At 39.8% G+C, this 26,570-nt stretch overlaps 1 protein-coding gene across 2 annotated transcripts in view; it reads left to right on the forward strand.

Moving 5' to 3' along the window:
- Positions 1–8,803, forward strand: part of SATB2 (SATB homeobox 2) — a 178,842-nt gene extending 170,039 nt beyond the window's left edge. For both annotated transcript variants that reach the window (XM_037000381.2, XM_037000382.2), the window contains one exon: positions 5,665–8,803. In XM_037000381.2, the coding sequence (XP_036856276.2) occupies positions 5,665–6,126 (462 nt within the window). In that variant the 3' untranslated portion in view covers positions 6,127–8,803. The remainder of the gene's footprint in view (positions 1–5,664) is intronic.
- The last annotated feature ends 17,767 nt before the right edge of the window (positions 8,804–26,570 follow it).

Here is a 26,570-nt window from a genome sequence, read left to right on the forward strand (position 1 = left end):
CTGTCCAATATGATATTGCACAGTATGGTTATCAAGCATTCGAAATGTGGCTAATGTGACTTGGAACCCAAGTTTTTCTTTTAGTTAATTTCACTCAAACTGTAAATAGCCACATGTGTCTAGTAGCTGCTTTTTATTGGGTGGCACAGCTCTAATATGCCACCTTTCTTGATGTTCTTCAGATGTACCGAGCATATTCCTGCTTCCTGGCCTTTTTGCTTGCTGTTGCCTTTGTATGGCATGCCCTTCTTCATGGCACAGGCCTCTACTCAAAGGCTCCCTCCCTCGGGAGCCCTCCTTGGTGGCTATGCCTTCCTCCGTAGGGAGCCTGGATCTAAATAACTTTCCCTCCCCCCACTTCTCCTCCTTATACATTGCTCTATTATTGCTTGTATTTGTTCCTACCTGTTATTTTATTTATGTTCTGTCACCTCTGCTGTAGAGACTTTGTCCAATTTTCCTACGTAATCTTGTGCATTAACAGGCAGGAGGACATAATGCATAAGAGCATGGGACTCAAAAGCAGGTATGTTTTAGAATCCCAGTTCTGCTACTTAACAACCTATGTGGCCTGAACCAAATTATCTGTACATTCTGAACTCCAGTTACTCATAAAATGGGATAAAAATACCTACCTACAGGATTACTGTGAATGTAAAATAAAATACCTTTATAGCATGCAGACCAGTTTGGCTCACAATAAGCTTTACATAAATGCTGTGACCTGTTATTGGTGCTGCCGTTCTTGTTTTTGTTATTATTATTATTTAAGCTACTTAGACATTTCAATGCTATGGACAATAATTGTCATATTGAAAAATCAACCACAGAAGCTAGGGAAAAGAAAGAGGCCTTTAAATAAACCTTTTAAAACTTTTTGTAGAAATTATCAGAAATGAATTGTTGACTAGATTCACTTAAATTCAAATGTGATGGAGAGAAATCCAAACCAAGAGAGATAAGATGGATTATCAGGCTTCTGTTTGCAAAGGTCAAGAGTGAAGGGATGGATGGGTATCTTTACAGAATGATATATTTTGTTATTTGGGAAAATCATGTGAAGAGAGTAGGACCTTGGGAATAGAAAAGGTCAACTATTGGGTCCATTTTGAAGAAGGGAGAAAAGGATGAGACTGGAAAGTCTGTGGACTTAGGCAGTTTTGTGTAAATATCTGGGAAGGTGCTCTACTAAGCTTAAAAATCCCAGAAAAAATAATCTGGGTGTGTGAAGAACTCATTGGGCAAGAGTGTATCACTAATTGTCAGAGTATTCTCTTTCTTGGTTAAAGTAATTGTAAATTTTGCTATTCAAAAAAAGATTGATCAGCCAGAAATGTTTGAATTGTCAAATAAGCTGAGAAAGAAGGCAGCTTATAGGTCCCTCCAGCAGGGATTAATGACATGGGCTCACACTCAAGTTACTGAGAACACTTGCTTGGGACGGAGACCAGACTTGATTCATTCAGGTTAACTAACAAGGAATTTTGAGTATCTGAGGAAATCAGAGAGAAAAACTCAAATTCTGTTTAAGTAGTTCAGAAACTTGTCTATGAAGACAAGTCTTAAAGCTGACATTATTTAGTCAAGATGTGAGAAAGTGAAGCAAAGTTGCTGCCATTTAGACGGTAGGATTTGGGGAGAGGGTTTATACTGACCTCCCTATTGCAGAAGGACCATCTCATAAGCATTAGGCTCCCCTCTGATTTTGTTCAGAGTACTTACACCCCTAGGAAAAAGTGCTGAGTGCCATTAATAAGAATTCCTCGCTTATCATAATAAGCTACTGCAGTTGGCTAGTGAGGAAATTTATGCAGTTCTTTTTGCTAAGAATTGTTTATAGGTAATAACTCTTCATCTGGAATAATTAGAACATTTTGGAGGAATAAAGATAGTTGGGAATAGATAATCAGGGACTCTTCATCTCAGGACATCTGCGTATTGTAGTTGCAAGGGAGTTACAGCCAAAGGAAAGTGGCAGTGTAACTGAAAACCTCAAGTGGGCCCTTTGGATAACTTACAGGACAATTTCACTTTAGAGCTGCTCATTTTCTAATTCTCTATTTTGCTCTTTCCTTTTCTTTCTTTATTTGCTCAAACATGCTAGAAAAATCATTTAAGCTTCTACATGTAAATATTGTCATACCACCCACTCACTATAGAACATTGACCGGAAACAAGAGAATTCACATGGTAGATCATTTCTATTGCTGTGACTTCTTTGAGAAACACCTTCCTCTTCTGTGATGGGCAGCAACATTGTCACTGTTCCTTGGAAACTTGCTATCTCAAACTGACAGCTCCCCATGTTTCTAATTTTCAGCTTAAGGGGTTTTGCTGAGATGCTACCTATTTCTAAGTTGTTTTTGATCTAGATAATACTGTATGCAGAACTGTGTAGGTTAAATCAATTAATCTGCATAAAGTTCTTAGAACTGCCTGGCTTTCAGTAAGTGGTAGCTATTATTGGGGTTTCTTTATTTCTTGTGTGGCTTCCCCATGTGCTGTGTCACTACTGCTCCATTCTAAGAAAGAAGGGGAGGTGAAGTAGACCAATTGATTGGATCTAAGGAGAAGAACAAATCCCATCATGCAGAAAGACTATAGTGACTTCAAAGTATAGTTTTGGAAAATCTCTTTAAATCTAACCAGTGCACAATGGAAAACCCCTAAAGAACCAATCTAATTATTTAATTAAATGGAACCGTTATGCTGCCTTTTACTACAGAAGGCAAGCATAATTTAGAAAATGGGGCATTTTAATTCCTTTTTGTTTTCCAATTAACGCAATTGCTCTAATAGGGGTACTCATGCTTGAGTATGTGTTCTTTGAGAACATATCCCATACATAATTTCAATATCCCTCTCTCTCCTTCTCTCACCAAAAAACAAAATCCTCACCTGTTGACATGCAGGTCGTTTAGTACAGTGCTTGGGCTACCGGTACCATGACCTCCGAGCAAGTATCTTCCTGCCATCAAAGCTTCCTTGAGCAGCAACAGGCCCAGTGTGCCACTCGTTTCCCTGCCGGCTATAATTAGGCCGCTGAAGTAATGGAGCTCTCACTTTTTTGCTGATTCCAGTTTACCACAGCAGACCACAGGAGTTTACTCTTAGTTGCAAGTGGTAAAGAAATGCCAAGAACATTCATTTTAATTGGTCAACATTATATGGACCTTAAGTGCCCCTGTTTTATTGTCCTGTGTTTTAGATGTCTTTCTGCCACCTACCGCCAGCTTATGATATATTCTGACTTGATTATCCTTTTTATTATTATTTTGATTGTTACTTGATTATTTATTATTTGAAAAGGTTCATCATTTTCTTTATTGTTACCTTACTTAGGTAACATTTTTCACTTATCTGCCCTAATATTTATTAAATCTTATATAAAGGACACACTGACATTTTCACACTGGTGAGAGAAATAATTTTTTCATCAGATGGGCTCTGACACTGGGATAGAGGACAGAGTTTGTTTGTTTTTTCCCTTAAATGCTTGCTTTGATGTTTATGTTCCATAACTAAAAAAAGAAAATGGGTCGTATGGGTGGTGTGTGGTGGTGGGATTGACTGTGGTAGGAATGGTGGTATGAGAGATTCTTTAATGTAACTAGATGTTTTTTTCTGCACTGATTGGACTGATTTTCCTCCTGAACTCTGGAAAATGTTTAATTTATTACCCAAATGTGAAAAAGACCTCATAAGATAGGAGAGAATGATAAAAGAGTAGCATATATTCATATATATTTTTTAAAGTGAACTCACTATTTTTAGTCTTAAAGGACTTGCAAAGATCCAGGAAGTTAGGCACTGATCTGAGTGTAGGAAATGTGGTCTTTGCCTTTGGAGTTGACCTACCACTTTGTACTGGGGACCTTCCCGGTAGTCCTTCAGTTATAGAGCATGGCTACTGAGGTTAGGTGTAGGTGTGAGCAGTGGCTGAGGTTCTCTCCAGGATCCCACCGTCCCTCCCCCGTGTCTGTGAAACCCTTCTCACACCAGCCTTCTCATACCGAGAGCGGGAATGAGTTGTTCTGAGAGTCTCCTCTGTATTGCTTTCTTTCTTTAGTCAGATTGAAAAATTTCATAAGTAAATATTAAAATGGGAAATTATTTCATGCAGAGAGATGATAGTGAAGAAGCAATTATGAAGACCAATAATAAGCTTGACCAACTAGTGTCAAATGATAAAACTAAAACAACTAAGTTTGATGTCTTTATTCAAGGCAAACACAGGACCTTTGGACAAGAGCGAGTTTTATAGTATTAGATGTGGCAAGACAGAAACAGAGCGTGACTGGCTGGGACTGCATCTGACCTTATTCAGAAAGATTAAAGAGCAAGGAAATAAGCATAGAGCCCAGAGTTAGCCTGGCATCTGGGGACTGGCTGACTGTACATTGCATTTCTGGTAAAGCAGAGCATTTATAGGAGCACGAAAGTTCAGTCTGCTGATATGGCACTCCAGGCGGGAGGAACGCCATCTTGGGTCAAGACATCTATTTAAATACTAGGGTTTTGCTTTTGTTTGTTTTTTAAATGAGTGGGAAACAGGTGGAGATAAAAAGAGAGATTTAAATTAATTAAAGCAATTAGAAAATCTTGACATTAAGGATAAAAAAATAGAAGTTAGAAAGTGTGTGTAAAATGGAAATTAAAATTTATAATTTAAGAAAAAGTAATATCTTTAATTCATTGGCTTTTAAAAACATTATTGTTTAAAGATCAAAATCAGGGCTAAAAGAAACTAAAAGTTGTTCCTACTTTTATGAAGGATTGTTTTTTTTTTTTTTGGCTCAAACACCGATTATTCCTCTATTATACATTAAGAGTAATTATGAGGCTGATAATAATAATGACTATCATTACTGGATGTTTGCCTTAGGCCTGATGTGGATAAACTATGGCCCATGGACCAAATCGAGTCTGTCAGCTATTTTTGTAAATAAAGTTTTATTGGAACACAACCATACTCACTATGTATGTATTACCTATGACTGCTTTCACACTACAAATGTAGAGAGTTGAGGCATTGCAATAGAGACTTTTGGCCCTGTAAAGCATAAAATATGTATCATCTGGCACTTTACTGAAAAAGTTTGTCAACCTCTGATTTAAGATAAGTACTATTCTTTGTGTACTTTCTGTCATTTAATCCTTACAACATCCTTAGGAAATAAGTGTCTTAGCCTTCTTTTATAGATTGAGAGAATGACCCTCAAAGATATTTAAGTGTCTTGCACAAGGACAGCCCGCCAAGTGGAAGAGTCTAGACTTGGACCTGTGAGGTCTAACTGTAGAGCCTGCACTTTTCCTCCGGGGCAAGTTTCTTTCTCATTAGCCTTCAGAGAAGTAGCACCCTATGATAGTTAACAGCAGGGAAGATTCTGGAGCCAGACTGAATTCAAATGATCTTGGGCAAGGAAAGACTTAGCTTCTCTGTGTCTCAGAATACAAATGTGAGCAAACATTATTACTATTAACCTCTGTTCTGTAGAGGAGAGTCTTTATCTCTAGAAATTTTTTTAAGCTTTCCAAAGACCTAAATTTACAAATGACTACAGCATTCTTCCAATGCTGGATAGACAACACACATTTCAGAGGGATGATGGCTTTTGAAATCGTGAGTCAAATGTTAATTATTTTTTAAATTTTAATTATCAGGTCCTTCATAGACAGCAGTCTCAGCCAGCTAAGGAGAGTTCCCCACCCAGAGAAGAAGCACCTCCCCCACCTCCTCCTACTGAAGACAGTTGTGCCAAAAAGCCCCGTTCTCGCACAAAGATCTCCTTGGAAGCGCTGGGAATCCTCCAAAGCTTTATTCATGATGTGGGCCTGTACCCTGACCAGGAGGCCATCCACACCCTTTCTGCCCAGCTGGATCTCCCCAAACACACCATCATCAAGTTCTTCCAGAACCAGCGGTACCACGTGAAGCATCATGGGAAGCTCAAGGAACACCTGGGCTCCGCCGTGGACGTGGCTGAGTACAAGGACGAGGAGCTGCTGACAGAGTCTGAGGAGAACGACAGTGAGGAGGGCTCGGAGGAGATGTACAAAGTGGAGGCCGAGGCGGAAAGCGCTGAGAAAAGCAAGGCCCCACCTGCCGAGATCGACCAGAGATAATGTGAACTCCTGCCAGGCAAAGCAATACATTGATCCAAGGATTTTCTGTTTTTGTTTCTTTAAAAAAATATATTTTTTTTTTTGCTTTATTTTTATTTTTGTCTTTTTGGGTCTGTTTTGTTTTCTTACCTTTTTTGACATTTCTTTTGTTGCACAGGACACACCTGTAGACTGAATAAGTTCAGTATTTCGGAATCAGATGTCGCCCTGGCAAAGACATTGATGCGGTAGGCTTTTCCAGTGTGACTGGGTCACGGTAATTGCAATCATCGGAGATGCTGCCTTCACCGGCCTTGCACCTGTGGAGGGGACATCAGGCAAGTTCCAGGGTGGAAGGACCTACGAAATAAATGAAGGGAGCCACGAGTGTGTGTGTGTATATGTATATGTATATATCTATATATTTACATATATATATTAAACTGCATGGGACAGAGTACTTTACAATCCGAAAGAATAGACTGTGAAATGAGTTCTTAAAGAAGAGACTTGTTTATGTATTAAAAAAACCACTTCACAGTGAGTCGCTTTGGCTTTTTGATAAACTGCGGCCTGCTCTCAGGGTGGGGTGACTATTTTTGAATTCCTATTTATTTTCTGTGTTTGTCCCTGATTTTTTTTTTTTTTAGTTCTATGGCTTCCTATCTGGCAGCTTGATGGGTAATTTTTGAGGTATGTATTTAACAAAATAAATCAACACTGCCAAAAAAAATAAAGAAAGAAGAAAGTGAAAAAAAAATCAGGGCAGCTTAAAATGATACAAGTCAGATAACTCTCAAAGACAACGCACACTTAAAATGACTCGATATGTTCCGTTACTCAGCTTGTCATTACTGTAGTGAACAGATGCATTTCTGTGGAATTCCAAAGGAGTAAAACTGAAATTCAGTACAGAGAAAGATTGTCCATGAGTGCAGTCTTGATAAGATGACATTTTGATGTTGGACATATGGAATTCATAGTATGAGCCACATTTTATTGTGAAATCTATTTACCTGCTTGTGGCTTCTAATCTTAAATTTAATAAGCCTGCTCATTTAAAAGTTTTGTTGTTGCTCTTTTCTTTTTTCTTTTTTGGGTTTTTTTTTTTTTGATAGAAAATAGTTCAATGTAATGTTAGAAAAGAAGTTGCCGCCCAGTTAAAGGGGCTCCTCTTAAAGAAATCTCCATACATCCGTCTCCCAAAAGCCGTTTCTGATTTTCGTTTCAGTTCAGGCTTCCTCTTCTTCGTACACATTCCATCCACCTAACCAGATGTTTTTAGTCCCTGCTCCCACAAGCTTCATCCCTTCCCTGCGATGGCAGGCGTAACAAGAACCTGTTTTTGAATCATTGTGCAGCTCCAGGCAATAGAGTAAGCAAAGCGATTTCAGTGGAATCACCTACTCATCACAAGCGGAAACACTTTCTCAGTTATCTACATAGCAATTACCTTACGTAAAGCAGAACTAATGCCGACTGGCTGTTTAGTGGAATGAGCATTAAAGCTGCAATCTACTATAGTTCTCCAAACTTCCTTTAGCTTCCCATCAGAAACACCAGTAGCATTACTTTCCACTTCTACTTAGAGTAATTGCAAGAGGAGACCTCACCTTCAGGACTAGCCTAGTGAACCTAAGCCACGCTTCAGAGTGGCCATCAAGCAGTCCCACCCAGCTGGATTTTTCTTTTGAGTTTTGCTCTCATGCAACCTTGTCAAAGACCTCATGCAATATCACTTTGAAAGTTATTTTCTGTTTACTACACAAACATTGTAATATAACTGTTAATACTATTTATATATTTGAAAGGTATAAAAGGTAGGAGTTAAAAAAAAACCTCTATGTGTAGATATTAACTCAGAAATTACCATATACAGGGAGAAGACATGTTGCAATACAAGCTAATTCTAGCTGCTCAGTAACCTCTGGAGTTTTTAAAGGGACATTTTCCTGTACTTTTTCAAATAATGATGTTTAAAAAATTATCTTGACGTGAGCGTCACACACCTTTGCAAAAGGATGGTTGTTTGCAGTAAGCCCTGGGCCCATCCTTCCAATTTCTGTAGTATGCTGCAGCTTTAATCCGAAAGTCCATGGTCGCTGCTTCCTGATCTCCGAGTTACGCTTTCCAAATTGTCTTCTTACACTGTTGCTGAGGGTCGCTCTGTACATGTAAATGGAAACTGATTTTGCCAAGCTCTTACAAGGTGGTTCATCGATCGATGGCATCCGCATTTGGTATCTTTTACACTTCAACCAAAAATTTATTAGGTATTTTTCAATGCTAAGTCTTGCCTTTTATTTTTTAATTTCACTGCCAAGTTTGCAGTGGTTCTAAGTGAATCTGTGGGCATTTTAGCCTGTGGTCTTGCCAGATCTTTGCGAATTACAATGCATATATGTCTATTTATTCAATATCTGTCATATAATATCTATTTGGAAGAAGAAACTTTCTCTTGTAGTGCCTCTTGACAAAGCACAATTTCCCACCTTTTTTTTGTGTGTGAAATGAAAAAACAAATTGTGTTTTATTGCGGTATCAACAATGTGAATAAGGATTAACATATTGTAAATGTTCTTTTTTCCATGTAAATCAACTATCTTTGTTATCACTAAGTGATAATTAATTTTTAACTTATGTGCATTGTTAGGCTGTTAGAATTTTTTGGTTGTTAAAATAAAACGCATTCAATAAATATGACTTCGTTTGTCAAGTATTTTACTGGGCATTACCTCCTTTGCCATTTAATTTTTCATGTGTGAGACCTGCTGAGTATAAGTAAGATCTGTTCCCTTATTTTGGAAATAAGACAGGAGTACTCATAATTATAGATGTTTGAGTCCTGTGCAATGAATGGATTTAATCATATACATGCATGTATGTACATCCCTGTGTGTTTCTAAATGCATGCATGCCCACATCCTGGAGCTTGCAACTGGGAGAGTCACTTCTCCCAATGTTTCGTACTATACAAACACAACTCCAGTGTCTAAAGATATACTATGGGCTTGCTTCTTTATTTTTCTAGTGAACGTTTTCTGTTTATAATTAAGAAACCACAAATGACTGCGTGTCAGGAAACTTTTGGAGCACATATGTCCATGCTTAATGGACATAATAAAAGTCTTTTATATTTAGAGCTGGGGTACCATAATGTGTGAGTAGAGGAATGCTGGAAGGATTGATGTATCTGAGAAATGTGTGAAAATGATTTTTTAGAAAGTGCTTACAATGGAAAAAATTGCTCAAAAGACTTAAGTAAATAAGGAAGGAGCAAGTGCTTAACTTCAGAACTGGCAAAAAGAAAATTAAAAAGTGATTTTATTTTCTTTTGATATTATAAATTGTTTTTCTTGTGTGTTTTATTTTTTTTCATTTTCCTGCATTTGGTTGACATACAGTTGTAATTTTTTTCCCCTTTCTTTCTCAGTTTCACTTGCTTTTCTTTTCTGTGGTGGTTAACAGCCCATAGACCATATAGATAGGTTTCAAGGGCAGTTTGTGGAAACTGGATGTTAGTAGAAAGGCAGAGAGCCCTAAAGCACAGCACACTGAAGGTTTTTAAAGAAAAATTAGAGTCTCCACATGGGGCAAAACATGTTCCTAACACACGTATAAATAAATTCTCTGTTTGGGATAAAGACATGGAAGGAAAGTGTGTGTGACTTAGCACAAGTAGGTTCCACATGCATAAGGTTGTGTTTTTAAAGGTCAAATATCATCAGACATGACAAACTCCAGAGTGGGAGCCTCTGCCCACAGGTGGATTGGCTTCTGCCTAGAAAATGGGCTCTCTGCTGGTAGCTGGTGTTTCCATGACAGCAAAGTAGGAGATGTGTTGATTGACAGTAAGTCATAGAATGTAGCTCAGAGCCATCACTTTATGGGTTGAATCTGCTCTTTTTTTCTTTATAGTTCCATTTATACTGTTACTTTTCTGTAGAGTTTTAAAGAAAGATTTCGAAGTCTCCACACTTTCTAAAGGGCAACCATGGCATAATAAAAGAGTAACCATGTATTAAACATGTACTCTGTGCCAGATAATTTGCTAAGAACAAGGTGACAAGGAAAAATGTATGATTTGACTCACCCTTCAAGGAGCTTACAACTTCTTGGAAAGATATAATATAAAACTAGGAAAATGAAGTAGTCATACAATGGTTGTCTCCAGACAGATTTATCTATCTGGTATGTGGTACACTGTGTGCTATGAATTTAGAGAAGGAATGATAATTATGCGTGAGCTAGAATGGTCTTGAAAAGTAGATCAGTTAGGATTGGCTGCACGTAACAAAAAATGCTAATAATTACCCAGACAAGTTAAGCATTAACTTGTTTTTTACATAAAAGAAATTGCTGAGGTAAGCTGGCTTGATGAACTTGTCCAGGACTTACATTCCTTCCAGCTCCCAGCTTCACTTTTCCCTATAGTCCCTCTTACTCATGGTCCAAGATGATTGTAGAGCCCTTGCCATCACACCCACCTTCCAGATCAGGAAGGAAGGAGGAGGAAAGAACAACATACTCCCTTTCTTCTATGCAGACTTCTTTAAGCCCTATACCAGAATACAAGGGAGACTAGTAAATGTTTCTAGCTGTTCCATTAATTCCAGGAAGAAGGGGAGAGTGAATATTTGATAGTCAATGAACAGCTGCTACTACAGAAGATACCAAGAAGGACATTGAAAGTAATAGATAAGAAGGGGAAAAGTGAAAAGGCACCTTTGCCCTGCTTATACTTCCTGTACCTTGTACCTCTTCCTCCTCCCCACCCCAAGTTCTTTTTCTGGCTAACTCAAGGATCAGTCTCAACATCACTTCTTCCATGAAGCCCTTCCTGATCTACTCTACCAGTGTGGTTACAAACCCTTCTATACTCATGTAGCTCCCAGAGTATTCCACCATTGTAGGACTGTCACAGGACTTGGGGCATATTGTGGTTGCTGTGGTTGCTCTGTGGGAGTGTGTGAAGTCTTTCTTCACAGCCATTCATGCAGAGGACAGGGGTGGGCAGTTGGAGGTAGGTGTGACAGTGTTTCTTCTGGGTGAGCATGCCCAGGACTGGAAGAGTGAGTCAGAGAGATAAATGAAGACTGAAAGGTGCAGAGAGGGATAGGTGATTTAGAGCTTGCCAATTCAATATTGCTAGGAAGTAAGAAAGCCAGGAGCTTGCATTTCTCCCCATTATCTTACCACCTCTCTTTTTATATCCTTTAATGTCCTAGAGAGGGTCTATCAACTGAACATCCACTTACTGGCCAACGTATTTTATATGAGATGACCTTTTGACTTGTCTTAAGACACTTTTTCATAATCTTGTCTGAGCATGACATTTCAGACAGAATTTTATTCTGAAGGAAAAACCTATTTTTAAAGAACATCATGCTCTGCTAGTAAAACTGTCCCAGAAGAATCTAGAAGTAGCTTTTTCAGTGGCATAGTAAAAGGTTTAAAATGTTACCTTCACATATGGAGAAATAATTACAAAAATATTCCATTAGCACTGTAATAAATAGTGCAAAGTAATGATTAATTAAAGAGAACTATAATTTATTCACTATCCATTAACAAGCATAATCCTATTTTAACATAAAACTGCACAGACTGAAGGAGTCCCGGGAGGCTTAGTAGCAACTTCGGACTGAGTACTCCTAGGAACCCTCCCCACCTAGAGAAAAAGGTAGGGAGGAAATTCTTCATACCGTTAATCTGTCTCAAACTGATTGTGAGGAGGCAGTATCTATTTTCCTAACAAGTTTCACAGCTTCATTTACTTTGCAGACCCCTAGTTTCCTCATCCATAAAATGGAGCTAATTCATATACCTCACAATTGTTCTTTAAATAAGTGGGTAGAAGCATCTAGAACAATTCATTTATTTCACCTTCCAAGCAGAAAGAAAAAAGCAAGACATAACATTATAAATGACTTGTAACAGTTCAGGTTTTAGCATAGGATAAAGTCTGATGTTTTTAAAAGTTGTTCTGTGACTTAGAGCATTTAAAGGGCTGCTGTGCAGCGTCTCCTGTTTGTCCCTCCTTTCTCCCTCTTGCCCCCATTCTCTTTTATTCCAATCTCTTTCCTTCTCTCCCTTCCTCTTTTTTCCATCTTTCTGTCAGGAGCTATAATATGGTTTTCATTCTTAATTAGAAAGAAAATGAATGTTTTAGTAGCCTTCTGAAGTCTTCAAACTTAGATGTTTAAACACAAATGACACCACACTCTCGTTTCTCTTTAGCCTTCTACTTGCTCATTTTCAGTGTTTTGCTGATTTTTCCTTTCCCCTGAAATGCCTTAATGCTCAGGATGTTGCAGGGTTCCTTCCTTGGGCCTCCTCCAGGATCTGTACTCTTCTTTGTCCACTATCACGACACTGAGTACCCCCAGAAGCCAATAATACTCCAGTCTCCAACTGCAGCCTAGACCTTTGCCAGATCCACAGACTGTGAAGTCCGATGCCTACTCAACATCTCCACTTGGATGGCACCCTTAATACATCCCCAAATCACCTCCTTTTCTTTCCCAGATTTGCCCCACCCAAGCTGATGGCAACTCCAACCTTGCAGTTGCTCAAACTTAAAATCGTGGATTTATCCTTGGTTCTTTTTGTTTAACACACTCCCTTCAATCTGCCAACAAAGTTCTTTCGGCTCTACTTAAAACTACATCACAGTCCTATAGCCTCTCAACTCTGTCACTGCTTTCAGCCCTGTCAGAGCCACCACTCTTTCCCAACCTGACTCCCAGGGCCCTGGCCCCCTTCCCTTCCACTCTCCCCCTGCTTCCTGGGCTCCGGCCGCAGCAGCCACCTTGCTGTCCCTGGAATAGACCCCCTCTCGCCTTAGGGCCTTTGCTCAGCCAGGAAAGCTCTTCCCCCAAAGAGCCACACATGCTCCTCGGTTCCTCCGGTCTGCTCCCACGCCACCTCCTTAGGGAGAACTACACCTACTACCTTATTTAAAATTGCAAACAGACCCCGCCCCTGCCTTCTGGATCCCTTTTATCCTAACCTACTTTAATTTTTTTCTTATCTTCTAACAATCTACAATTTACTTATTTTTGATGTTTTTGTTTGTTAGTTCCCTCATCCCAGTGAAAACACCAGGAGGGCACAGAGCCTGCCTTTTATAAAACAATAAATATTTGTTTAATGGGATACATTTTATAGCAGTTTCCCTCTAGTTAATATTTCAACTTTCCCAACTTCAGCCTGGATTAGGGATTTAAATTACTTTATAGAGATGAACTTCATCTGAATATTTCTTTAATGCATAACCAAGGACCCTGAGGACTCAGGAACCTTCAAGACTGACGTTTGTAAACCGACATTTGGGTAATTCAGAGTCTATGATTCCACTGACAGAATCACTGAGCCACAGATTATGTCTGGGTTGCTCAGCATACCCTCTTATTCAAAGCAGAAATCCCCTCTCAGGTTGAAGGCCTCCCTGGCTGGAAGTCATGCAGGCTTTGTCCCTCCACGCACAGGAGCTTACAACTAGAACTCAGCCCATTCCATCTTTGGTCAGCTCAGCTGCCCCTGAAATAATATGGATGCTGTATAAGACTGAATTGGCTCTTCTAGTAACAACCTCACATGTTAGGGGCCCACATTGGATTTTTGACTAATTAATTCCTTAAATGTTTAGGCTTCTTTTATTAATCATATGTTATAGCTGTCGAGGGAGCTTATGTCATTCCAGACTGCATGAAGAGAGACATGCAGCTTAGGTCAAGGGAAGTGACCATCCAGACCTTGTCAAACCTGTCGGCCCACTTTACAGCATTCTTTTCAGTTCTAGATGACATGTTTTGGAAAAATGTTGGTAAACTGAGGTATATTCCGAAGACAGAAGGTGACCAGGATGGTTTATTTTCTATTTATGTATGTTATTCAATCATTTTCTTTTTCATCAATCAACAAGTCAAATTCATAAATGTCTTACTGTCCTGAAGTCATTGTGAGGGAAACAGAGTTAGGATTCTTAGTTGACAACAACAGAACTAACTAGCTTGCTAAGCAGAAAAAGGAATTTACTAAAAGACATTAGAATGCTCAGAGGATTTCTGGGAGAGTCAGAAAGTCTGGTTTGGAGGTGAGGGTCAATATCTAAGACCACTGTAGGGGAGACCTCACTGCTGTCCCAAGGAGCACGGACATCAGAACTTGGGCATGGATGTCACCCGGATAGCCTCTATCCCTGCCGCCTCTGAAGGTCAGATGGCTCTGCCATTGCCCTTAACGACTGGAATCCACGTAACACACTTTTCTTTATTCTGCTCCCTTCCAAAGCTTCATGCAGCCTGATGACTGATGGAAGGAGTCTAAGTCATGCAGTAACTGATTGAAGGAGTCTAAGTCAAATGCAAGGAAGACTGGAAAAGTGAATTTCTGTCTTCCGTCTCAGGGAAATGAGGGTTTATAGTTGGGAAATTCTCCAAACACAGAAGACGTCAGAGGTACTCAGGGCTGAGAAGCAGGCCCAATGCCAAGAGCGACGGGATTACTAGCTCTGAGCTCTTTGTGGAAAGATGCTGTGGTCTTATTCAAGCAATATGGAGTGTGGTTTGAAATCAGAAAGATCTGGTATGAAGCCGGACTAGTCCATTTCTTAGCTTCTGAAACTTTGAGCTACTGTTTAACCTGGATCTCAGTTTCAACATCTGTTAAAAGAGAAGAGTACCTACCTTGCAGTACTTTTGTGTGTGAGAATCATGGTTAAAGCATCTAGAGCATGGTACCTGCCTGTAAACGATAGTTTTCCTTCAACATCTTTATTCCCCGTTGCCAAGGATGGTGTCTGATAAAATATGTGCAGTTTTTTTAAAATGTGGGAATGTTTGTGGAAGTCATGGTATTCGTCTCAACAGAAATGTCAGTGTGTAGGTAACATGCATACCCTCAAACACTAAAACCCAAGGGGGAACAACTTAGACCCACTCTTGTTGAATGGGAAGGTCAGTGTCCTCCAAGGTGCTGATGGCTGCTTTTATTAGTAGACAGTAGGAGCGGCCTCAAATCATACCCAGTCCTGTTATCCTCCTCCTGTAAATGTGACTGAGGGCAAACTTGGTCAGAAGTAAAATCAATTCCATCAATCATTTATATCCCTCATTCTTTTATATTCAGTTGGATATTACTAAATATTTCCTGATGGCAAGTCAGCTCACTGGATTGTCTGGGAACACATTTTGTGACTAATTCCATGGTGGCCAAGCATCCACCTGGGGTGCTTAACATCAGAAAGGTCATCAAAACATAAGAGAACCTTCTCTACATCACAGGCAGTCCACAGATAATACTGCTTTGAAAGCCTCCAGGCTCAAGCAATGTGGAACCATGTGGGTGTCAGCCAGTTCTGTGCTGAAATGTGTACCCACGCCCCAAGCTGCTTGCTGCTGGTAGTCTGGAGGCCCAGTTCCAGCGGCAGTCAGGAGGCCTGTGGCCCCGGGAATAGTGGGAAGGCTTTGTAATCTTCAGCACCAGCATAGAGCAGGTACACCTATGCCAAGCCTTCACCGACAAGTGCTTCTCTCAACTCTGTACTTTGGAAAATGCTATTTGCAGAAGATAGTCCATGGTGGTCACTGCCAGACATTGGGACCTCATGGACAAGTAATAGCCAGACCCCAAACCTGGGGGCCAATAGAGAGCTGTCAAGTTTATCTCAGCAAATAAAGACATTCAACAAATAATACAAAATATAAAACGACCATCTGCTCCACCATCATTACATCAGAAAAACGACCTTTAACTCCAACCGAAGTTGGTAGGACATAATCCTAGAATAAGGCATGGCTCTCTACTCAAGTGAGGAAAGGTAACCAATTAACAATGAAATATATATGTCTTGCTTCTTTTTCCTCCTTTCTCTGGGGAACAGTGAAACTCTGTTACAGACCAGATCCTCTAAGTTCTCTCTTTTGATAAAGTCAGGCACCGGAAGACCACACTTAGCTCAGCCTCCAAAGAAGTGACTCAGCCGTGCTTTGCTGGTATCAAGAAATTGCTGCCGAATGGACCTTGCCATTACATTTGAGGTTAATCTACTGACGCAGCTGTTGATTGTAATGTCTCCTGGTGGCCCATAAGTGAAATTTCACCTGAGCAATTTCTTTTAGAGTTGAAAATAAAAAAGATAGTTGCTTCTCCAGTGGAATGGGTATATTATTTTCTTTTTCTGATTGCAAGAACAAATGAACTTCTTGAACTGCCTTTTTGGCCCTAGATACTAGGAAGCTCAGAGTCAACTATAATGTGCTCATAGCTACTAAATTAGCCTCACTCTTCTAAATAGGAAAGAGGTGACACCTGAAATTACCCAGAAAGCCGAGTTTGAAGAGTACAAGGCTTTTAGCAGCAAGTCATTAAAAATTAAACCTCGTAAAATGTATACACACAGACAAATCCATTCTGCTGAAAGACCAAAGAATGGCCCAAATGTGTGTTCAGGGCCATCTCACAGGGCTGTGCAGGCTGTTCGCAGCACAGCTGTGTCCAGGTGAACAGGCAGGTGGAGGCTTGCCAGGTCATGTGCTCTGCTGTGGGGTGTGCTTTTGTCCAGGCAAAGAGGCCCTTTTATGTCTAGTTAGCCTGAAGGCACAGATTTGGACAGGAATACCTCTACCCACATTCATGCACAAATCCATTTGCATGTATGTAACCCACTTCTGCATTTGCTTCTCTGATGTCAGGAGGCCACACCTAAAAGATCTCCTGATTTGTGAACAGGGAGCTCTCCTAGTTTGCTTTGGGCTTTACATGGGTGTGGTGCTGAGGCACAGCTCTGCTTCAGTGGACTTTGGGCAAAAACAGAGATCTGCCTGAGTAAATCTCCACCTTTTTTCCCCTTCCAAGATTCAGTAGAGAGACCAAAACAAGAAACAAGAGAGCTACCAAAAGCAATGAAAAATTGTTAGTCAGAACTTTTGACTGATTGGTGCCTCCCAATTTCCCCCAACATGCCAGATGTACAGCTTTTTACTGTATGCAGTTACATATGTGTCCTTTGCATAAAGCCTCTCTGGCTAAACCTCAATCCCTAACTATTATATATTCTGAATAAAAGTGAAACATCTCAGCATTTGCAAAAATTCAAGATTTATCAACATATTGAGCTTTTACTAAGTCATGAATTCTTGATTTGTATTCACAGTGCTTTTACATATTCATGGCCCTCTTTAGCCAAAGATCTTCAATATTCATTTACTATGGAGTGGTAAGTATATATTATTCAACTCATTTACCAGTGGGTAAACTGATGCCCAAGTGAAGGCCTCATCAGAGAAGCCAAATAAAGAGCAAGATGCTCCTATCCCCTCAGAGGAAGCTTGTTCCAGCTTTCTCCCTCCAGAAATAAAGGCCCAAGGCCTGCTTGTGATTCTCACTCCTCCTGCACCAGGGGAACTGGGATTTTTCCATCTGGATTTGTTGGGATGTCTTGGATAGAGTTTTCTCTTTAAGTGCATGGGACAAAAGAATGGCCCAGGGAAATGACAGCTAGCCTTCTTCCAAAATGCTTCAAATCCATGATGCTGAAGGTTAATTGAGCAGATTAGTTCCTCCTAAACTTGGGGGAGACCAGGTAAAGAGAATCATTCATTTGCTCCAATAACTGATTAATGTCATTGATTGGGCTGGAAGGATCCTGTCTCTCCCATTTTTATTAGAGAAACAGAGGTCAATTTTCTTAATACCTTCCTTTAATACAATCTATTTCTTTAATCTCTAAATAATTTGTTGAGGATTTTAACAACATAGCTACCAGGTGCCAATTGAAAGAGAGTTTAAAACATAAAAAAAATTTTCTGGCCATATTTAGAGAATTAGAAGGAAAGAAATCAGAATGATCCCATGAGAGGAACCAGCCTCTAACACACATCACAAAGGAATGTCAAGATTTAGGATTATTTTTGTAAAGGTACAAATAATGTATTAAACACATTTCTGTATGGAGACTGTATTTTGCAATAATTTTTTTTTTAAAGAATGGCCTCTGTGATATTGAAAGGAAGTCTATCTCAAGGGATTTATTATTGGGAAAAAATAACTATCCAGCTCCCTAAAATGTTAACTTGAAATCTGGTGGTCAGAAGGCTCAGTCTCTATTTCACCTGAAAGCAAATAAAATAAATGTCAATACTCAGGGTTTCAACTACACAAATGTCTGTTTTTATCAAAATGTGTTATTCTTCAAATAGTGAGAGGATAATTGTGGGTAAAATGGAAATTCCTATGGCCAGGATCCTCATCTGACCTTAAATTACTTGATGTAACTGGCCTGCTGCTAGGCTAATGCTTCCACACCTGGAGGCAATAAGCTATTATTGACTGAGTCACAATGTAAAGAGCTCTGCCCAGTGCTCTGGGTGGAGGCAGGGATACGGGTGGGTTATGGACCTTCACACTGGTGGAAGAAGACATGGCCAGACGGCTGGATGCAGACCTGATTCTAGCGTTTGACATGCAGCCTGGAGAATAAAGTCAGGTATAAACCCTTTTACTCCAAGAACATTCCATTGTCATTTCTTGGTCTCACTGAATCCATAGTGAACTTGCCTGGGGCTGAAACCCTCAGACAAGACAATAATGCATAGCATTATTATTGTCTTTTATTAGGAACAAGCACATAATGTAAACTGAGCTCATAATCTAGAACAGAACTGGATGTCCAATAGAATTTTCTGCAATGAAGGAAGCGTTCTATATCTGTGTTGTCCAATATGGTAGCCCCTTATATGTGTGTAGAGTTGCCAGGTTAACAAAAACAAAAGAAAAATTAAAAAATCAGGACAGCTATTTCAATTTGAATTTCAGATAAACGTTTTCTTTTTTTTTTTTGTATACATATGCCCCATGCAACATCAGGCTCAAAAAATGTTAGCTATTATTGTTATTGAAAATTATTATTAGTTCATTATATTTGTGTTTGAAAATGAATCCATAGACACAAAATGCAAAAGGCAGCAAAATAGACTGCTTTGGAGTGGTAATGGAAAACTGAAATCAAAGTCCTACAACTTGGAATTCAGTGGGTCTGATTCTCTGCTGGTCTCTGTCAGCTTTAACTGCTTAGTAGCCAAAACTGTGACTGGAGACCAAGAAACATCTCTACACTTTTCTTCTGCATACAGCTACAATCTGCATTTCCAGGACACCTCAATTTATGCAGCAGGTGTGTCTCCTGAAAAGTCCCTTTAAATCAGTTTTTCCTGACTCAAATAACTCAGGACTTACTCTGTTTAAAGAAACATTGAGAGGGGAAAATATGTATTTATATGTGTATACGTGTGCACACACACACACATCAACCCCATCATTTAAACTTTTTTGATAAACATATTTAATTCTTTGAAGTATGGTGTTTCCCTGACTATCTGGGCAGGGAACAGATGGCACATGCAGAGTGTTTAACTAAAGTGAGGTTAAAGAAGGGCCTGTTCATGGAGGTGTGGTTAGTGCTAAAGGAACCAAGAGGGATGCTGGGCACCCATAGTGAGAGTGAAGCTGCTACCACACAGAGGTATTCAGGGGCCAGGAGACAGAAGGGTCGGAGCAGCAGCGTGGCAGCCTGTGGCTTCAGAGTATGCAGTCCTGCAGAACCACAGCAAAGCAGGTGTGAACCCTTGTTCCATCCCTTCTGTCCACTTTCCGATCTCTTGTCAGTTCCTCCCAGTGGTCCAAACCAACCTGAAGCCAGAGGACAGAGGGGACTGTGAGGGGAAAACAGCAGAGGTCAGCCTCTGGCACAGAACAGGGCCTCACAGGGCAAGGGAAAGATTTAAGGGGAAAACAAGAGGATCTGGAACCGAGAGTACACACTCTTCATCTTTTTTTTGGAAACTCAAATCACATGTCCATGCACAGGAAGGAAATAGACAAACTAACTCCCTATTCCTCTTGAGTCTGAGTTTTCATTACTGAGTTAGTTGGGAAAATTTTATGTAAAATTAAGTCAGTCTTAGAATGTCTAGTCAGTTTTGTACATATAAGGAGAGTCAAATGTTGGAGTCAAATTATTTATATGGAACACAGACAAGAATTTTGCCCTACAGTTGTATTGTGTGTGATATGAGTATTAGCCACACTAAAAGCAATTATTTTCACATGTTGCAAATATCAAGATAACAACAGTTCTCTGTCTCATTCTTAGGCTCATGTTCATATACTCTCTATTCAGAAGAAACAGATGGTTAAAATGAAGATAATTCTCACAGTAATTGGTGGTTTCTTACAAGATTTCATTGGGGGGTAGGGAATATCTAATTTGTTTATGGAAGTTTGTATTAATGAATGTTGCCATCTTTCTCATTGTATAGTAAGGGAGTATTTAAAAAAATTAATTCTTTCTTTTGTCAGGAACTCCTAGAGCTATTAGATTTAAAAAAACATAAAGGAAGGGGCCATGCATCGTGGTAACAAACTTTTCAAATCTGGAGTGATTAACAAACATTTACCCTGGAAAAATAGGATATATCTTTTGCATACCTGCTCCCAGAGACACACTTCTTGTTTTATCAGGTTTTTGTTTAGAAATAATAACTCCATGTAATCTTAGAAATGCTCTCTCCATAATGGGAATGTTACAGTTTATTTATTTAGAGTGCACTGATTAAACGCATGAGGCCAGTGTGTGAGACCCTCGGAAATTTATTTAACCTTTCAGTGCATTCATTTACTCATCTTTGAAATGGTCATAATCATAGCATCAATCTTATTGAGTCATGAGGATTTAATAAATTAATATATTCTTGGCACATGGTATGTGCTCAATAAATGTTAGCTATTGAAAATTAGCTACTAAAAATTGTTATTCATTTATTTCATTTGTGTGTGGGTAGAAAGGCATTTGCAAGTGTATTATGCAAAGGGCAACAGAATAGAGTTCTTTGAGGGAATAATGGAAAATTGTAAATCAGATCCTTACAGCTTGAATAGATGCATCTCTTAAGAGATGACCTGTGCTGCTGCTAACTCTGGAAAAGGTAAGCAGCTCACCTAGGGTCTTGGCTAAACTCCAGGACATACGCCCCATGCAACATCGGGCTCAATAAATTACTGCATTGCTGCTTCCATTCCTCCACTCTGCTGCCTTCCAAGAGCATCCTGGAGCCTGCTCAAAGCAGCTCATTGATTCTCTAGCTTTTTTAGGAAAGTAGTGAGCTAATTGCTAAGCTTAGCCATTGTAAAAAATTATATAAGCTTACTATTAAATGAATTATAATTAAATTAAGGTTATAAATACTCAAAACTTATCACTACATAATTATTTTCCAACATTTTTTATGCTTTTGAGGTTATTTACATCTGTATCAATGGAAATACTGTATAATGGTGTGCTACTGTGCATCTCTTCTCAACTCCATGTTTGGTGATGTCCGATTGGTAGTTTGAGGGTGGCCATGGTGGCAATATTTGTATCATACAAATTGGTAAGGGCTACAAATCCACACCTGTGGATAAAATGAGAGTTCCTGTGGCCAGGATCCTCACCTGGCCCTGGTTGACTAGCTTACTGCACACCTGTGGGCAATACATGGCTGTTGACTCTATATAAAGATCTCTGCCCAGTGCTCTGGGCACGACACTGTGGTAGGGCTGCCAGGAAGGCTGCAGGAGAGCAGAGCAGAGGCTGGAGTGGTGGCAGCACCGAGGACAGAGGCCCAGAGGATGGCTATGCAGGACGACTGTGCAGAGAGGCCCAGAGGATGACTGTGCAGACAGAGGGGCCCAGAGGCAGAGACTGGCTTGCTGCATGCAGACTCACTCTGAGTGAATGGGATTCTAGGGACTGACCTGCCACCTGGAAATAAAGTTGGGTAGAAACCTTTCACCCCAAGAATGTTTTGGTGTCAATTTCTTTGGTCACATTGAATCCATAGCGAACTTGCCTGGGGCTGAAACCCATTGGCAAGACAACACCTCACCCTTTTTTTTGGCAAGTTGGTTCTTAGACATTTGCCAGGGCACCACTGGTTGGACCTTGATCTTTTTGTTAGGGCAAAAGTGGGATAGTAGGTCTTCAACTGAATGAAACTTGTTAGAAAGCTACCCTGGAAAGATGATTGCAGAGCAGTAAAATACATAGAATGGGAAATTGATTTTAGTTGTTAATGAATCCTAAAAAAAAGCAATGCTAGAATACTGATCTGATGTAAATTGATCCCTCATAAAGGGCTATTTAGATCAATGGGGGAGGCACTGAGGGGAAATCAAGATTTCTTTTTTTTTTGTCCAGAGCTGTCCCTGAAGACAGCATGAGGCAGAGGGGTGATGAGGAAGGTCTAGAGCGGCCACAAATGGAGTTCCTCAGTGTCTTTCACTGCCTGGGGGCTCCTTGAAGGAATGATCCACAGAAAGTGTATAGGATCCACAAGGAGAGAAGCAAGAAAACACCATTTTTGCTGAAGCCATTAGGTCTGCAGGCCCAAAACAGCAGGCCTTAGGAGAGGCCTTGTAGTTTCTCACCCGCACCAGGTGTGTCTCTTGAACAAGAATGTCTTCCCGTTTACCATGGAGAGGGATCAGGTTTTAACTGTCCAGGAACAATGAGACTGTTAATTTTACTCTGTCTAATTACCTTGTCTGTCTTTATTCACATTCTGTCATTTCTAGTCCTGGGGAAGCTGTGACTGAAGGGTCTCTTCAAATCTCTGATCAGCCCCTGTGGTAGGACAGGATCTTGGAGAGCCATCCACAGACTTGACTAAGTGAGTTTGTGTGTATGTATGCTTTTGTCAACATATAGTTTTTGTTAATCTACAACTCATCTTTTAAGTGTCTTTCTTCAAGTTTTCTGTCTTGAGTGTGATCAGGATGGAAACTCTGAAACATCAGGGGTGAGACAGACACGGGGTCAGATGTGTGTGGTGGGTGGATCTAAAAAGACTAATGACTTAAAGTAATTGAATGACTCCAGAGACATCCACTGAGAAGCTGAGCAGAGTCAAGGAGATCTGGTTGCAATAGCAGGACTTCAGCCATGGGGTGATGGATAGGTTTTTGGCATAGATTGTGTTGATGGTTTCATGGGTAATACTCATCTCTAAACTCATCAAATAGTATACATTAAATAGGTTCAGCTTTTCACATGTCAATCAGACCTCAATAAAGTGTTTTAAAAATAAAAAGAAGTCAAAGAATATTGAAACAAATGGGCATACATTCCATTTTCATGGGTAGGAAGACTCAATATTGTCAAGATATCAGTTCTTGCCAACTTAGAACAGCTAAAATCCAAAACACTGACCAAATGTTGGTGAGGGTATGGTGAGCTCTCACTGCTGATGGGAATGCACAATGGTACAGCCCTTTGGAAGACAGTTTGATGGTTTCTTGCAAAGAGAAACATACTTCTACCATATGACCCATTGGTCACACTCTTTAGTATTTAGCCAAAGGAGTTGAAAACTTATGTCTACACAAAAACCGGCACAGGAATGTTATAGCAGCTTTATTCATAATTGCCAAAATTTGGGAGCAACCAAGATGTCCTTTAATAGGTGAATGGATAAGCAAACTGTGGTGTATGTAGACAATGGAATATTCAGTGATCATAAGAAATGAACTATTAAGTCTTGACAAGACATGTAGGAACTTTAAGTGCATATTGCTAAGTGATCCATATCCATTTGAAAAGGCTACAGCCTGTGTGATTCCATCTACAGGGCATTCTGAAAAAAGGTAAAATTACTAAGAAAAAAAAATCAGTGGTTACCATGGGTTTAGAGAAAGGGATAGGTAAAGACGTTTTTAGCACAGCAAAACTATTCTGTATAATACTGTAATGGTGGATATGTGACTTTATGCATTTGTCAAAACTCACAAAGCTGTACAATACAAAGAATGAAAATGTTATGAATTTTAGTTCCTAATGATATATCAATAGTGGTTCCTTAATTTTAATAAATGTACCACAGTAAATGCAAGATGTAAATAATAGGGGAAACTGTGTGCGCAAGGGTTGGAAGGGTGCAGGTGGGGAGAGGTGGGGAGGAACACTGTTACTATCTGCTTAGTTTTTCTGTAAATTGAAAATTGCTCAAACAAAATGTTTATTCAATATTTTTAAAAAAGAAATGCATCCATTTCACAGATAAGAAATCTGAGGCTCAGGGCTCAGAGAAATTAAGTAGTTGATGAGAGCCACTCTGGCAGCAACTACAGAAGAAACTGGCTATCACCGTGAGAACCGAGGAGCAGAGGCTCAAAATAGGAATCAGTTTTCCCAATCAAGGTGCAAACTCAGGGCCTAATGAAACAGGTATATTCTGTTGTGGCAGAATGTGCGGCTCCAGAAACCGTAGCTTAACGAGCCCCCCAGGTGATGCTGATGTGTACTAAGGCTGGAGAACACTGTTCGAGGCTACTGATGGAGAGTCAGGAACAGAGCAGGAGCTGCTGGCAGGTTCAGCCTGAAAGTGCGGGGAACGAGCTGGCACTCTTTACAGATGCCTGTCTGCTCCAAGAGAGCCCTGCTGGGTGTTATGAGAGTGGGTGAGCTTGCCTGGGCTTGGGAGGACACCTGAAGGGAGGTTTTTAGAGAATGGAGTGTGTGCCTTTCCATGTGCAAAAATTTGTCTATGGAATTTATGAGAAGAACACTCATTTTAATTCCTCTCCTTTGCAGTGAGTAAGAAGGAGATTTTCTCATTTTCATGGTTTGGCATTCGAAGTAGGAATGTTTCATTCAGTTAACAAATATTCATTGACTACCTGTTATATGCTGAGCATTATTTAGGCTCAGAATGACTTCACTGGTCTCAAGCAGCCTTTCTTCTCAAATGGACAGGCAGACAAATCATGAACAGACTCTTTTTTTTTTTTTTAAAGAAGGTATCTATTGGTTCTTTATTTCTAATAAAGCTTATATTTTTGCCTTGCTCCTGAAGTGTGTGATGCGAGGAGCATCAGGGAGCCCCCTCATTCAGTTCCTCCGTGTAAGTGGACTACGTTGTTTTGTAGATCTGGGGTGAGCAGATGTCCAGCATCTCCTTCCATGCAGAGAAGAATTACGTGCTTGAGTTGTTGCTGAATTCATTTTCCATGTGAAGAATGTACATTTCATGTTGTTTTGAATACAGAATGACAAAAAGGAAAAGAAACCATACAAAAAAAAATTCATGACATTAGTACTAAGGATTTAAATCCACCAAAACAAGGAAATTCCAAATTAAGGCTAAATACTCAGGACCAACACTGCCTTTTCAGTGGTGCTGATGTGATTCTTACCCACCAGGATTTTTTCTTCACCTGGTGTTTTCTTGGCTTGTCATTTTTGACACTCAGCAACTTAGTTATCACTTGGGGAGAAATGATCCCCATTCCCTCAGGTTGTCCTCTCTTGTTTTCTTTGCTAGGATTGGTATTTGGAAGAATTTTTACTACGCAACTTCAAACAGAAGGGTTTGTTTGTTTCAACTTTGCTTGAAAGCTGATCTTCTTTATTTAAAGTTGTGGCATTGCAAATGGAAGATAGGAATTATTTCAACAATGTTTAAAAAAATATCTCCACTCTGCATTAAAATCAAGAAATCCAGGGAGTGAACTCCAAAAGAAAGGAGACTACTTAGGAAAATAGTACAGGGGATACAAATGCATGAACTTTGCACCAGTATGTACTAGAGTATATTAGGAATTGCCAGTTGCAACTCTGTGCTTTAACAAAGAGAAATCAAGGTCATTTTATCCCCATTATTATACTTTTCTACCTCTGACTTGCTGAATCTACTCAAACTAGCTTTCCAAAAGCTCTAAATCAGTAGCTTTCAGATATAACTGCATTTAGAATTCCATGGGGTACTTAAAAGAGTCCCAATGCCCAGGCCATCCTCCATACCAGTGGTATCAGAGTTTCTGAGGATGGATTGTGGGCATCAGCATTTCTAAAGTTCGCCAAGTGATGCCAATATGCAGCCAAGTTTGAGAACTGTTGTTCTAAGTGACTAGTTAATAAGCCTCACGCTAGGTAGCCATTTGCCAGAGCCAAGTTAACTGTTCTTTGTCAGGAAAGGATGCATGAAGGATGTAATCGCTCTAGGTTTTCTTTCCCTTCTGAAAGGGAAGAAGAAGTTAAAGAAGGATCAAGAGAGATTTGACACTATCAATCAAAAATAAACAGACTTTAATATACTTAATAAATGGGAAGCAGAAAGTGAGCAAAACCATGAGCACTGGTTTCTTTTCAGTAAGAGTGAAATCGATCACACTAAATGGAAGAAGTTAAGAGTCTGTGGAGATGAAGAATTAAAATTCAACCCTATAATATTATTTAATAAGCAAAGAATGACAATGGTAGACTGTATCACATATCCATTGCAGGTATGATTTATTACCAGGTAGATAAGGTAGAGTGGGGGGTGGAAAGGTAAATTGCAAATAGATGGCTCTGTGCTGGCTGCAAACATGTTCAGGGTGAAGGTCAAGGAAAAAAATATTGCTTGAGTTTTTCTGACTGAGGTGAG

This window comes from Manis javanica, chromosome 12, assembly GCF_040802235.1.
Source record: "Manis javanica isolate MJ-LG chromosome 12, MJ_LKY, whole genome shotgun sequence".
Classification (NCBI taxonomy): domain Eukaryota; kingdom Metazoa; phylum Chordata; class Mammalia; order Pholidota; family Manidae; genus Manis; species Manis javanica.